This window comes from Podarcis vaucheri (genome assembly GCF_965113315.1).
Source record: "Podarcis vaucheri genome assembly, chromosome: 2".
NCBI lineage: Eukaryota > Metazoa > Chordata > Lepidosauria > Squamata > Lacertidae > Podarcis > Podarcis vaucheri.
The window spans coordinates 14340606-14356096 of NC_138760.1; the positions used below are offsets into that span (position 1 = coordinate 14340606).

Genomic DNA, 15491 nt, shown 5'->3' on the forward strand with positions numbered 1-15491 from the left:
GTTTCCTAGCAATGTCACTGTGAACCTTCCATGCCAGGTGCCTGTAGAGTTAAGTGGGAAAGGTACCAACTGCAATCATCATCAACCTTTATTACAGTCCAGAGACCCAACAAATCGTTACAAAGCAATACACAATTCATACAGCCTACCTCCGGGTTAAACAAGCATTTCGTTCAGAATATAGGGATCATTGGTTCTTGCAACCACCGATAAAAACTTGGCCACTGCTAATGTTCTAGCGTTTGTCTGGTCCTCCAATAGGAACCTGACATAGTGAGCCTCTGATTTTCCCGGGAAAGGTACCAGCAAGGGTAATATCAATTCAGCCCTGGCTTGCTCATATTTTGCACAGTGCAACAAAATATGTTTTATGGAATCGATGTCTTGAGCACACGAGCAAAGTCTGTCCTGGTAGGGAACTCTTCTCAACCTGCCATCCAGCACTGCAGAAGGAAAGACGTTTAGTCTGGCTTTGGTGAAAAGCCTTCGATAATTTGGTACTGTCAGGTTTTTAATGTAAGATGTTAACTTAAAGACCAACTGCAATCATGGAGTAGTCATCTTAAGACACGGCATCTTTATTTGGGATGTGCTAGGTAATAAAACTCAAATAGGACTGAGGCACGCAGTTGCTACATGCTGCCTGCATTCCCCTTTTTCTGTTAAAGTAAATACATTTAAGCAATGCATCCTGGGAGATACAGATAGTCTCTATCCCTGCCACACTGTGAGCGTGGGGAGGAATTGTACCAGCAAAGTACAAAATCCCAGTTCCACTACAAGGTAAGCTCTGCTGCTAGGAGGCTTTGCTTAACTTTTGTTGTTTTTTTAAGATGTGCAGTGGCAAACTTGCAGAGCCACTGAAAGCTCAACTGTAGCATCCATCTGCAGGCATTTATTTGTATCCCACCTTTCCATACAGCTTCCACCCCCGAATATGCAGAAGAAGATGTTTTCCAAAAAGTTAAAATACCTGCAAAATATGCCCATCTGTATATTGCTATACAATATCTGAGCTCCCTGTTCTTGGGGTAAAGGGACCCCTGACCATTAGGTCCAGTCGTGGCCGACTCGGGTTGCGGCGCTCATCTTGCTTTATTGGCAGAGGGAGCCAGCGTACAGCTTCCGGGTCATGTGGCCAGCGTTATTAACCTGCTTCTGGCAAACCAGAGCAGCACACGGAAATGCCGTTTACCTTCCCGCCCGAGCGGTACCTATTTATCTACTTGCACTTTGACGTGCTTTCGAACTGCTAGCTTGGCAGGAGCAGGGACCGAGCAACGGGAGCTCACCCCGTCACGGGGATTCGAACCGCCAACCTTCTGATCGGCAAGTCCTAGGCTCTGTGGTTTAACCCACAACACCATCTGCGTACCGTGTTCTTGGGGTAGTTATATTTAAAAGGTGGAGTGCATGTTGTCAGGTTGCATGTGTACATATTTCTACATAAACACATGGAAGATTTTGATTTGGGTTGGTTTCTTAATTATTATTATTTTCTAAACTTAAAAATCAAGATGAAACAAAGCCACTACTTCGGGTCCGACCCTATCATTAGGCAGAGTGAAGCAATCACTTCAGGTGGCTGCTGTGAAGGCCAGGAGCAGAGAGAGTTTAGGCAAAGAGCTGGGCGGATGGACATGTCAGTCCCACACAGATTGCCCATCAACAAGCCATCAATTTGTGGTGGCTAGGGGACACTGCCAGTGCTGGTGTAAGATTCAACTCCTTCTTACATGGAATGAAGGAGGGTCCCATCTTGTCCCTCACCTCAAACTGCAAAATGTCTGAAATTACAATTCTATAAATCACAAATTAACAGTGCTGGTTTTTAAGTATTTCCAACCGAATCATTTAACTTAGCTCTTGAAATATTCATGTAAATAAATAGCTTTGTAATGAGTTGGCTCCTTTGCAATCTGTGGATTCATTCCTGCAAAGTTCATTATCTGATGCCCAGATCCAAAGAGCTTGCAAATTCTACAAAGAATTTAAGTGCAGGGAACAAGAAGGAATAATTCCTCATCGTATGATTTCATAATAACCTGCTTATTGATCCCAAAGTAATGGAGGGCATCTATTTTTGAACATGACAGAAATCCTTTTTCAGTGCCAGTGCTCTGTAAACGAGTTTAACCTAGATGCACATTCATTTCCCTCCATGGTTTATCTGTATTTGTAAAGTTGTCGCTGTTCAACTTTGGCTTTCCTTAGCCTGTTTGGAGAAGACATAGGATGATATTCAACCAAATTTCACTTGGATCCATTGAAGTGAATGGGTCCCTCAGTCATGTTCATTCATTTGAGTGAGTGTACTCATGAGTAAAACTTAATTGAATACCACCCATAATTTCAAACCAACACCCCCCAGAACAATTTTTATTTAATCTTTTGGTGAAACTTGATTGTAAAGTTGTTGCACATGGATTTCCAAAGCACTTCATTCTGCTGATTATTGAGCAGTAACAGACCCTCCTAGTGTCCCTATTTTCCAGGGACAGTCCCGAATTTACAGAAGCCATCCTGGTTCCTGATTTGATCTCTGAATGCCCCGCTTTTCCTTAAAGGTAAAGGTAAAGGGACCCCTGACTATTAGGTCCAGTCGTGACCGACTCTGGGGTTGCGGCACTCATCTCGCTTTACAGGCCGAGGGAGCCGGCGTACAGCTTCCAGGTCATGTGGCCAGCATGACTAAGCCGCTTCTGGCGAACCAGAGCAACGCACGGAAACGCCGTTTACCTTCCCGCTGGAGCGGTACCTATTTATCTACTTGCACTTTGATGTGCTTTCGAACTGCTAGCTTGGCAGGAGCAGGGATCGAGCAACAGGAGCTCACCCCATTGCGGGGATTCGAACTGCTGACCTTCTGATCGGCAAGTCCTAGGCTCTGTGGTTTAACCCACAGTGCCACCCATTTTTCCTTAAAGGTAAAGGTAAAGGTACCCCTGCCCGAACGGGCCAGTCTTGACAGACTCTGGGGTTTGTGCGCCCATCTCACTCTATTGGCCGGGGGCCAGCGCTGTCCGGAGACACTTCTGGGTCACGTGGCCAGCGTGACAAAGCTGCATCTGGCGAGCCAGCGCAGCACACGGAACGCCGTTTACCTTCCCGCTGGTAAGCGGTACCTATTTATCTACTTGCACCCGGGGGTGCTTTCGAACTGCTAGGTTGGCAGGCGCTGGGACCGAGCAGCGGGAGCGCACCCCGCCGCGGGGATTCGAACCGCCGACCTTTCGATCGGCAAGCCCTAGGCGCTGAGGCTTTTACCCACAGCGCCACCCGCGTCCCCCATTTTTCCTTAGGATGTCCCTATTTTCATCAGAGAAATACTGGAGAGTATGATGTTACAGTGCAATCCTATTCAGGCCTACATAAATCCAATTGAGTTCAATGGGGCTTATTCCCAGGTAAGTGTTTTGAGGATTGCCATCTGGAGGTTGTAGTCAACTCACTCTTATTCATAGCAGACCCATTAAAATCAATGGTCTTAAGTTAGTCCTGGCCATTAATGTCAGTGGGTCTGCTCCAAGTCAAAGTTAAGTATACAACTCGGAGCCTCTTTTTGAAATCTTACCTTAATTCTCTCCAGACTTTGAAGCCACCCAAAGCCCTCGACACAGTAGTTGGTACCTGCAGCCTGACATTTCCGCTGTCCATTGGTACTCGTGACAGCTGGCCATGTGCCCTTTAGGATTAGGTGTGGCTGACGCTGCATTGGAGATCATTTACAGGCTGACATTTCCACTTGTCATTTATTGGAGAGTGGGCGGGGTGTCAACTTTGAAAGGCAACGGCAGAGGGCTACAAGGAGCACTCCGGACCCGGCTGTGGCCCCTGTGGCAGGACAAGGAGGCACCAAAGACCAAGGGCATTTCCCCCATCTTTAAGAAACTCTTCTTGTTGACTTTCCAGCCCGGAGAATGTCGCACACAATGGTAAAACATGAGCACGCCGACACGATGGGGATTGGCAAGGCCATCGCCGTGCTGACATCTGGAGGAGATGCCCAGGGTAAGTGGACTGGTTTCTGGTGTGTGTGTGTGTGTGTTGTAGTGTTGGGGGTTTCCCTTTGTGGTCTGAGAAGCTAATGGCAAAAAAAGCCAATAGGCAGAAGTCACCAGGAAAGGGCTTTCATGTCTGGGCACTTTTTAGCACCCAGATTTTCCCTACCCTAAACTTTGTAAGATAACTCAAGTGGAACTGGTCTCGGTTGCAAATTGTAAGAGGTAAATGTCTTTCCTCCATCCTGACCTGCTTTGTGCGTTTCCAGAAGCATCTAACTGGCCATTGTTGGAAGCCAAATGCTGGGCTGGATGGACTTTTCATCCAGTAAAGAGCAAATTTTTCCATTCTTTTCTATTCTGTCTCCCCTTCTTTGACTTTCTCCTCCCACACTGCCTCCAGCCTTTCTCCTCAGTAGTTCTCTGCCTTCTTGCTGAATACTTTTTTTCTTTGATATTATTTGTATTGCCTTTTTTTTAAGAGCCTTGAAAGCAATTTGTGGCTCATCAACTGCCGTTTGCCCACCTACGACCCCCATCTTGCAAGCATTTCCTTCGCAAAATGAGCACTCACATAATCTACCCTCAGGTGTCTTGAACCATCATTTCTTTGCTGTTTCTCCTATACTCTTACAAAGTCTGCAGTTCTGCATCTCTTCCTGATCTGGGTTTGCCTACATCTATCTCTGTTGATTGATTGGGGACGGGGGCACTGTGGTGTGAACAAATGCAATGCAATGCTTAAAAAAAAATAACCTCCAAAATATTTTAGTTCGTTTTCAATACAGCAAAATACAGGTGCTTTTTTCAAACATGTTGACTTGTCAAGTTCTTCAGCAGACGATTCCTTATTTTCTTTTTCCTGACCTTGAGACACACACAGAGAGAGAGAGAGAGAGCTCTGTTTTGTTTTTCTGCACTCATATATCTTCTCTTGGTGTCCAAATCCCGTCTTAGTTTCAAGATGGATTTTTTTTTTTTTTTTTTTTGAAATGCATACAAGCTGTTGACGGCATTACGAGTGAACATATCACTTGGCAGAGTATTATAAATAGAAAAAAGGCCATTCCTGCCTCCAGGGACTTGCAATTTCATTTAATATTGTATTTTTAAATTGTTGTACCCTTATGGTGAAGGGTGGGTAAGAAATGGAAATACTACTGCTACTAATATATAAGGGTATATTTTTATTTATTTATGTATTTATGTATTTATGTATTTATTTCTCTATGCCACCCTATACAGTCATACCTCATGTTACTTCTGCTTCATGTTACGTTCTTTCAGGTTGAGACCCGGAAGTACCGGAAAGGGTTACTTCCGGGTTTTGCTGCTCGCGCATGCGCAGAAGCGCAAATTGACATCACGTGCATGCGCAGAAGCGGCGAATCGCAACCCGCGCGTGCCCAGACGCGCTGCTGCCAGTTGCGCTCTTTTCATGTTGCGAACGGGCCTATGGAACGGATCCCGTTCACAACCAGAGGTACCACTGTACCTGAAGGTCTCAGGGCAGTTCACATAAAATATCTAATACATAAAATCAAAACAAAACCAACAACCCAATAAAAAACAACCCCAAAGAGCTAGCATTTTTAAAAAGGGTATAGGATGTAGATCAAGTCAGGCAAAGGCCTGGTTGAAAAGGAACATTTTTGCCTGGTGCCTAAAGGTGTACAGTGGTACCTCGGGTTAAGTACTTAATTCGTTCCGGAGGTCTGTACTTTACTTGAACCTGTTCTTAACCTGAAGCACCACTTTAGCTAATGGGGCCTCCTGCTGCCGCCACGCCGTCGGAGCATGATTTCTGTTCTCATCCTGAAGCAAAGTTCTTAACCTGAAGCACTATTTCGGGGTTAGCTGAGTCTGTAACCTGAAGCGTATGTAATCTGAAGCGTATGTAACCCAAGGTACCACTGTATAGTGAAGGCACCAGGCGAACTTCCCTGGGGAGAGGATTCCACAGACGGGGAGCCACTGCAGAGAAGGCCCCGTTCTCGTGTTGCCACCCTCTGGACCTCTCGAGGAGGAAGCACACAAAGAAGGGCCATGGAAGATAATCTAAGAGTCAGGGTAGGTTTATATGGAAAGAGGTGGTCCTTGAGGTATTGTGATCCTGAGCCATTTAAGGCTTTATAGGTCAAAACCAGCACTTTGAATTGGGCCCGGAAACTAATCGGTAGCCAGTGTAGTTGGACCAGGATTGGTGTAATATTTTCAAACCGTCTTGCTTCGGTGAGCTGCCTGGCCGCTGAATTCTGCGCCAGCTGCAGTTTCCGAACTGTCTTCTATATATATCTGGGTATAAGGCGATATATAAATTCAAATAATAACAACAACAACAACATGAGAATGGGGGAGCTAACAGGGGAGAAAAGGAAAATAAATGAAAGGCTTACAAGGAAGAAATACTTTGGGTGGGGTTCACCTGAGGAACCCTGTCAGTGGACAGGTACACAAGGATTTTGGGGGCCCTTATATGCTCCCTGAAACTGACTCTCCTGACCCCAACCTCAGAACAGTGCATGGAGGGTTGTTGTTCCATCTGGCAAGCTAGAATACTGGCACGGGCAAAAGATTTGTTGGAGCACCATGTTGAATTCCACCCGCTGTTACTAAATCACTCAGTGGGTCCCAGGTTAGGACTTACCGTATTTTTTGCTCTATAAGACTCACTTTTTCCCTCCTAAAAAGTAAGGGGAAATGTGTGTGCATCTTATGGAGTGAATGCAGGCTGCGTACCTATCCCAGAAGCCAGAACGGCGCAGCGATCCCTCTTTTTGTTCTGGCTTCTGAGATTCAGAATATTTTTTTCTTGTTTTCCTCCTCCAAAAATTAGGTGCGTCTTGTGGTCTGGTGCGTCTTATAGAGAGAAAAATACGGTGCTTTGTGATGTGGTGTTGCCATTCTGTTGTGACTTTGTGGTGGTGGTGGAAGAGCTACTACTAATATGCAAGAGGCGGCAGGGTGTGTGTGTTCACAATCGATTAACTGCTGCTGTTGATCTGATGTGATACCTTGAGAGGCTTTTTGCAAAATGCGTTGTCACAATAACATGGCCTGGCAACATGACTTCACAAGGGCTATACTACATCACAAACCCACTGCCCATGCACGCAGCAGTTAAGTATGTATGGTTGTGGATAGGAGCGCAATATGGAGAAGAAACTTAATCCTTGGCTGGTTTCCTGGAAATCCCAACTATGGACGTATGTACCTGTAGTACAACTTTACTGGTATGTCCCATGGAGGACCTTAAGGTCCACAAATGACAGCATTCTGGAGGTTCCAAGTCACAAGGTGGTTAGGTTGGTCTCAACTAGGGTCAGGGCCTTTTCAGTACTGGCCCCAACTTGGTGGAACGCTCTGTCACAAGAGACTAGGGCCCTGCAGGACTTGACATCTTTCTGTAGGGCCTGCAAGACAGAGCTGTTCCGTCTGGCCTTTGGTTTGGACTCAGTCTGACCCTTATGTTTCCCTCCCCTTATTGTTTTGACTTTTAAAATGAGGCTGCATTTTAAATTGCATTTTAACCTGTATTTTAAATTGTTTTTGTTTGTTTTTTCTTATTATGTTTTTACTGAAATTTTATTGATGTTAGTCGCCCTGAGCCCGGCTCTGGCCGGGGAATAAATAAATTTTATTATTATTATTATTATTATTATTATTATTATTATTATTATTAGATATTCTACACAGTTGTGTTGTTTTAGGAAGGGCTGTTGCAGTCTAGACAGATGTTGAACAATAACTGCTGATGTGACCCAGAGGTACAGCTTAACATCTAACAGATCAAAGCATGGGCACATCTAGCTTCAAATGATAGGTGACAAAATTACTAGTTTGGTGCTGGTATCTGAGACAGATGCTCACATTTGAAGAAGAAGAAGAAGAGTTTGGATTTGATATCCCGCCTTTCACTCCCCTTCAGGAGTCTCAAAGCGGCTAACATTCTCCTTTCCCTTCCTCCCCCACAACAAACACTCTGTGAGGTGAGTGGGGCTGAGAGACTTCAAAGAAGTGTGACTGGCCCAAGGTCACCCAGCAGCTGCATGTGGAGGAGCGGAGACGCGAACCCGGTTCCCCAGATTACGTGACTACCGCTCTTAACCACTACACCACACTGGATAGGCCATACTTGGTTAATGGACACAAAAAAGGCTTTGAGAAGTCGTAGTCTCATGGTGGTAAGAAATGGTGGCCAATGTGATGCCTTCCAGATGTTGATGGACTACAACTCCCATCATCACTGACCATTGGTAGGGGCTGATGTGAGTCAACAGCATGTGAAGAGGCACCCTATATGCTGCTCTTCCCTTAAGGCATATGTGGAAGCAGAACCCAACAAGGCTGCATGAACTATGTGAAAGAGGTGATGGTTTTAAGGAAGGTCAAAGGGATGTATTTCATGGAAGGATGTTTCTTGCTCATTCCTGCATCTATCCCCAGGTTGCACAGCTGATGTGGTAGCATTATGCAGCCTTTCTATCTTCTTGGACTCATTTCTCATAACCCATCAGCCCCAGTCAGCATGACCAATGATCAGGGAAGATGGGAGTTGGAGTCCATCAACATCTGGAGGGCCATAGATTATATACCTGGAGGGCAGCACTAGAGCCAGAAATGGATGGGTCCATTTCCACTCGCCATTTCCAGATAGGGGGAACCTATTGCTGCATGAAATTAGGTCAATGGTTGCCTGCAAGTTATCCACTACTACACAGTGCAGGGCCCTTCCTGGACCACCGCCTTGCCGACGTAGGGATCCAGGGCACAGTTCTTCAATGGCTGTGCTCGTTCTCTCTGGTCAAGGACAGAGGGTGGCACTTGGGGGGGAGCTGTCGTCGCGCCACTCCTTGGTGTGTGGATTGCCGCAGGGTGCGATACTCTCCCCAATGCTTTTCAACATCTTTATGCACCCCCTCGCCCAGAGTTTTGGGTTGGGCTGCCATCAGTATGCTGATGACACCCAACTCTATCTGTTGATGGATGGCCATCCTGACTCGGCCCCAGACACACTGATCAGATGCTTGGAAGCTGTGGATTGATGGTTATGTGGGAGCCGGTTGAAGTTAAATCCTTTGAAGACAGAGGTCCTTTGGCTGGGTTGGGACGATATGGGATTGGGGAGGCAACTCCCATCTCTTGCGGGGGTGCAATTAGTGCCAGCACCGTCTGCTAAGAGTTTGTGTGTAATCTTCGACACCTCCCTTTCCATGGAGGTGCAGATTGCAGCTATAACAAAGGCGACATTTTTTCATCTCCGCCAAGCTAAGCAGTTGGCTCCTTACCTTTCTTGCCCTGATCTAGCCACTGTGATCCACGCAACGGTCACCTCCAGACTGGATTATTGTAACTCGCTCTACGTGGGGCTGCCCTTGAGACTGACCCAGAAGCTCCAGCGGGTGCAGAACTCTTTACGAGGTCCTCGCTGCGGGATCACATTCACCCAGTGCTATACCAGCTGCACTGGCTCCCGGTGGAGTACAGGATCAGGTTTAAGGTGCTGGTTTTAACCTTTAAAGCCCTATACAGCCTAGGACCCTCGTACCTATGGACCGCCTCTCCTGGTATGTCCCACAGAGGACCTTACGGTCTTCAAACAAAAACATCTTGGAGGTTCCAGGCCACAGAGAGGTTAGGCTGGCCTCAACCAGAGCCAGGGCTTTTTCAGCTGTGGCTCCGATCTGGTGGAACGCTCTGCCACAAGAGACTAGGGCCCTGCGGGACTTGACATCTTTCCGCAGGGCCTGCAAGACAGAGCAGTTCCACCAGGCCTTTGGCCAAGGCACAGCCTGACCCCCTCCTTTGGCAATCCTCACAGAACTCTAGCCCAATGGTTGTCATTAATATGATTTGAACTGATTTTATAATGAAATGGTTTTAGAATGTTGTATCATTTTACTGTTGTTAGCTGCTCTGAGCCCAGCTTTGGCTGGGGAGGGTGGGATATAAATAAAATATTATTCTTATTCTTATTAGTCCTTCAGATGATGGGGAGCCTAGGGGATTTCTGACTCAAGAAATGCTTGGTGTGTTGTCTCCTAGGGTGAATTTGGATTAAAAGAATTGGCAGGATTGGCAAGGTGGATGCAATGGCATAATAGAAATGAAAAACCTAACAGACTAATACGAGAATGTTACATTAAGACCAATCTTAAAAATCTACTATGGATAAGTAAAAAAAGGAGAAGAGGACATTTTGCTGAGGGGCATCCTATGCTATAAACATACGTTTAGAAATCTTGGACCAATATAAGCAGTGTTTATTATCCAAGGCCTCCCTATTGGCTTCTCTATTGGAAGGCGAATGGTTCACTTTTTGAAAAGGCCATTTGGACATTTTCAGATATAGAAAGAAAGTAAGATGGAAACCTATTAAGACTGGAAGTGTGTGCAGACCACTGAACAAGTAGTAGCTAACTTTAAGATAGAACCACCTTGATATCAGCATTTGGAAATAGGTCTTTTCGATAGAATAATGAGAAGTCAAGAGATTTGGAGAGACAGGACTGAGTTTGAAACAGCACTAGAGACTAACAAGACAGGGCATTTCTCAAAGGTATATAAAACAGTTATCTAAAACACAGGAAAATAGCACATAACTACAGGATGAAATGAAATAAAGATAGGAGCAAAGCAATTCCATGGGATGCATGGCGATTTCTGTTTCAAAAGGGTCAAAAAGCACTTCACTGATGAAATATTGTTCAGCTGTGCTGGCAAACGGGCAATTATACCACAGCAACAATAACCTATGTTGCAAGAGAATTGAGTGTAACAGATACAGGGCAAAATCATTTGTTGCCCTTAAGGATTTAACCCATATGGAGTAAGAGGAAATGGTTTTAGATCAATATTGATATACGTTTATTATAGATAAATGTTTATAGGTATGTGTGTTTTTGAATGTGACCAAGTAGGTAATGAGGTATATGTACTTGCGTATAATAATAATGATCATAATATGAAGAAAGGTTTAAAAGCGTTGGGGGTTTGGCATCCACCTCAGCCTTCTTGTAGCCCAAGTTTTCCTCAGCTGCATCCATGATCACAGCTTGTCTGTGAAGCTGTCACAAGATTTAGAGAGGATTTTTTTTTGGGGGGGGGGTATGCACTGGTATTGAATTACAGTCCCTCTCCTGGTGTGGTATATTTTGGAGCCAGCAAGCACAGTGGCCTGGCAGAGGGGGTACCTCAGGAACTTGTTTTAAATGTCAGCGGGTCAAAAATAAAATGTGCAAATCATCTGAGGGTAGGATCATGGGAGACTTGTGAGTCTGGGTCAACAATACTGACCTGAGGCAGTAAGAAACAACACGTACGCCAAGGAGGATGAGAGACAGCAGAGTGGGTTTAAGGGTCAGATGATGCTGTAATAAGGGCTCCACATCACACACTTACCACATTTATTTATAAACAAACAAACAAATGCATTTCTAGACCGTCCACTTGCAAAAATCAGGGCAGCGTACAACAGCATGAAAACATATTAAAGCAACACGAAGCAATCATTAAAATGACTGTCTACTCAAGGGAGATTTTAAGCAACGGCATAGACCTCTATGTGGACAGCACAGATAAATGAGGAAACGCAATTGTACATCAGTGGAGCTTCACAGTTGTAGGCTGGTTATAAATTGAATGTCACAGCAACATCAAGGCCAGGCAAATAAGGCAGAGCTCTATAGAATAGAGGCACCCCCATCTAGGGATGTTTTGTTGTTGTTGTTTAGTCGCTTAGTCGTGTCTGACTCTTCGTGATCCCATGGACCAGAACACGCCAGGCACTCCTGTCTTCCACTGCCTCCCGCAGTTTAGTCAAACTCATCCTGGTAGCTTCGAGAACACTGTCCAACCATCTCGTCCTCTGTCGTCCCCTTCTTCTTGTGCCCTCCATCTTTTCCAACAGCAGGGTCTTTTCCAGGGATTCTTCTCTTCTCATGAGGTGGCCAAAGTATTGGAGCCTCAGCTTCAGGATCTGTCCTTCCAGTGAGCACTCAGGGCTGATTTCCTTCAGAATGGAGAGGTTTGATCTTCTTGCAGTCTATGGGACTCTTAAGAGTCTCCTCCAGCACCATAATTCAAAAGCATCAATTCTTCGGCGATCAGCCTTCTTTATGGTCCAGCTCTCACTTCCATACATCACTACTGGGAAAACCATAGCTTTAACTATACGGATGTTAGAAGGTGTCAATTTCTGTTCCAATCTGAGTTCATTGCAAGTAGCACTGTTTCCGTCCCTCTTCGGTTTGGTTTTCAACAAAGACCACATTATTCTCACTGTCTGCTATAGTGGAATTTTACATGCTTAATTGCACACTTAGTTACATGATCATTACATTATTCCAAAACATTACTTTTAATGTAAAGGAAAAAAACTATTCAATTCGGGGGGAAGTAATCAATTACTTGTTTTTTGTTTACAAACGACAACAGTGATTACTGATTATATTTGCGGGATTGAATTCCATTTCAGACATGGGACAAATACCGTATTTTTCGCCCTATAGGACGCGCTTTTTCCCCTCCAAAAATGAAGGGGAAATGTGTGTGCGTCCTATGGAGCGAATGCAGGCTTTCGCTGAAGCCTAGAGAGCCCCACCACCAGCCCCACAAGCTCGGGGGACAGCGGGGAGGCGGAACGCCGCCATCCCGCTGCCCCCCCGACCTGGTTTGGAGGCTGGCGGCGGGGAGAAGCCTGCTCCTCCCCGTCGCCAGCCCCACAAACTCGGAGGATAGCGGGAGAGGCATGGCGCGCCTTTCCCGCTGTCCCCCGACTTGGTTTGAAGGCTGGCGGCGGGAGAAGCCTGCTTCTCCCCGCTGCCAGCCCCACAAGCTCGGGGACAACTTCCCACCCCAGCCCCGCGCCTGGGGGGGGAATAATTTTTTTTCTTTATTTCCCCCCCAAAAAACCTAGGTGCGTCCTATGAGCCGAAAAATACGGTAAATGAACATTGTCAATTTCCGCTCCCAATTCTGGTAAAATTCTCCAACGTCCTCACTCCCATCTTCCCTCATCCACATGGTGCTTCTGCCCTGCAAATGGCAGTTTCCAAAATTTATTTTATTTATTTAATGAAAATGTTTTTAATCTGCCCTTCATTGAAGTACAGAACTCAGAATAAGTACACTACAACCAACCAAGTCATAAATTTATTTATTTATTTATTTATTTATTTATTTATTTATTTATTCATTCATTCATACATACAAACATACATACATACATACATACATACCCTGCCTATCTGGCTGAGTTTCCCCAGCCACTCTGGGTGGCTCCCGATCGAATATTAGAAACACAATACAGCATTAAACATTTAAAACTTCCCTAAAAAGCTTATTCCCTAAAAACAAGCAGCAATGTACTCTAAAATATACCAAACAAATAAACAGCTGAAAACAACAGAGCAGCTTAGAACAATCGTTAACAAAACTTACAATGTCTGGGCACATAAATAAGTATTAATCTGGTGGCAAACCTAGGTGCTTGTCATACTTGTGAGGAGATTAGAGCTGTGAGTCTTTTCTGTTTCCTTTATATTCTGAATTAAGCCCCCCAGTGGGTCTTGTTAATCTTCCCATGGCTTCTCCTGTGATTCAGTAAGAACTAGATATGGTTGGAACTGAATCTGCCTCAGGAGATGGTAAGCGCTTCATTGCTGGAGGCATTTATACAGCCATCAGTCAGATAGGTGGTGTAGTTGCATCCTCCGTGGTACGTGGTAGATCTTGCACTGATCTCAGACAGATGACTTCCAGATTCCCTTCAATCTCTCTGATTGTAAAGTAGAACAAGACAGAGCCCACTAGAATCTCCTTGGGTTTCATCTCAGATAAGTATGTAATTTATTCTAAAAAATGTCCAGAAACACACTTCTTCAGATACCGTATCTGCATACGGAATGCATGCACACAAAAGCTTGTACCCAGAACAAACTTAGTTGGTCTCTAAGGTGCTACTGGACAATTCTTTATTTATTTCGACTGCGTCAGACCAACACGGCTACTTACCTGAATATGTAATGTATTGTTGTTTATAAAGTACCTTAGCAAAGTGTAAAGGTAAAGGTAAAAGGACCCCTGACCATTAGGTCCAGTCGTGACCGACTCTGGGGTTGTGGCGCTCATCTCACTTGAGGGAGCTGGCGTACAGCTTCCGGGTCATGTGGCCAGCATGACTAAGCCGCTTCTGGCGAACCAGAGCAGCGCACGGAAACGCCGTTTACCTTCCCGCCAGAGTGGTACCTATTTATCTACTTGCACTTCGTGCTTTCGAACTGCTAGGTTGGCAGGAGCAGGGACCAAGCAACGGGAGCTCACCCCGTGGTGGGGATTTGAACCGCCGACCTTCTGATCGGCAAGTCCTAGGCTCTGTGGTTTAACCCACAGCGCCAGCTACGTAGGGCCCTCAAAAATGGTGTTGAACTACAACTCCCATCAGCCCCTGCCAGGCATGACAAGAGCTGTGGTCCACATTATCTACCTCTGCAATGCTGTCATCCAGTTTGCATTGTGACCTCTCTTCTCCCTTCTCTCTGAACAGGCATGAATGCTGCTGTCCGGGCAGTGGTCAGAGTGGGAATATACACCGGGGCCAAAGTGTACTTTGTTCATGAGGTAGGTCGATTTGCTGCCTTTCTTTACTTGAGTAGGAATTGTATCTAAGACCTGCCTTATTCATGGAGCAGAATGAGGTGTGAAACCCTGAGATAGCATATCCAGCATGAAAATAAGTAAAGCTAAAGGGACCCCTCACCATTAGGTCCAGTCGTGACCTACTCTGGGGTTGCGGCACTCATCTCGCTTTAGTGGCCGAGGGAGCCGGCGTACAGCTTCCGGGTCATGTGGCCACCATGACTAAGCCGCTTCTGGCGAACCAGAGCAGCGCACGGAAATGCCGTTTATCTTCACGCCGGAGTGGTACCTATTGATCTACTTGCACTTTGAGGTGATTTTGAACTGCTAGGTTGGTAGGAGCAGGGACCAAGCAACGGGAGCTCACCAGTTGCGGGGATTCGAACCGCCGACCTTCTGATCGGCAAGTCCTAGGTTCTGTGGTTTAACCCACAGCACCACCCGTGTCCCATTCTAATGCATAGAATGTCTCTGTTTTCTAGAGTGGGCTGCACCACTTGAAGCCTCAGGGGGCTGCAGTTTAACCATTTTTGAACTCGCACTCGTGTAAAATTCCTGCAAGCTAAACGCACGCACGCACACCAGAGAGGAACTTTCAAGCTCCATCTCTTCCCACCTGTACTAGGTTTCCACTTACTCACAGTGAGCTTTTTCTGCTGGAGAGTATTCACAAATATAATGCTCCCTCTTCAGACCCAAATGGTATCGTCCATTCTTCCATCTCATTTCCACCTCATTCTACTGCAAATGGGTTTATTATTTGTTAACTCTGCTGCTGATTGCTGCTGCTAGATCAAACAGGACTATTAGAGTCACCATAGGTTGCATAGCAGTGGTAATACCAGATCAGCT

General features: G+C 45.7%; 1 protein-coding gene across 1 annotated transcript in view; it reads left to right on the forward strand.

The window, feature by feature from the left end:
- Positions 1-3791: 3791 nt before the first annotated feature.
- Positions 3792-15491, forward strand: part of PFKM (phosphofructokinase, muscle) — a 47560-nt gene continuing 35860 nt past the window's right edge. Inside the window, exons 1-2 of the mRNA XM_082212453.1 lie at positions 3792-4011; positions 14548-14621. Of these exons, the coding sequence (XP_082068579.1) occupies positions 3921-4011; positions 14548-14621 (165 nt within the window). The 5' untranslated portion in view covers positions 3792-3920. The remainder of the gene's footprint in view (positions 4012-14547; positions 14622-15491) is intronic.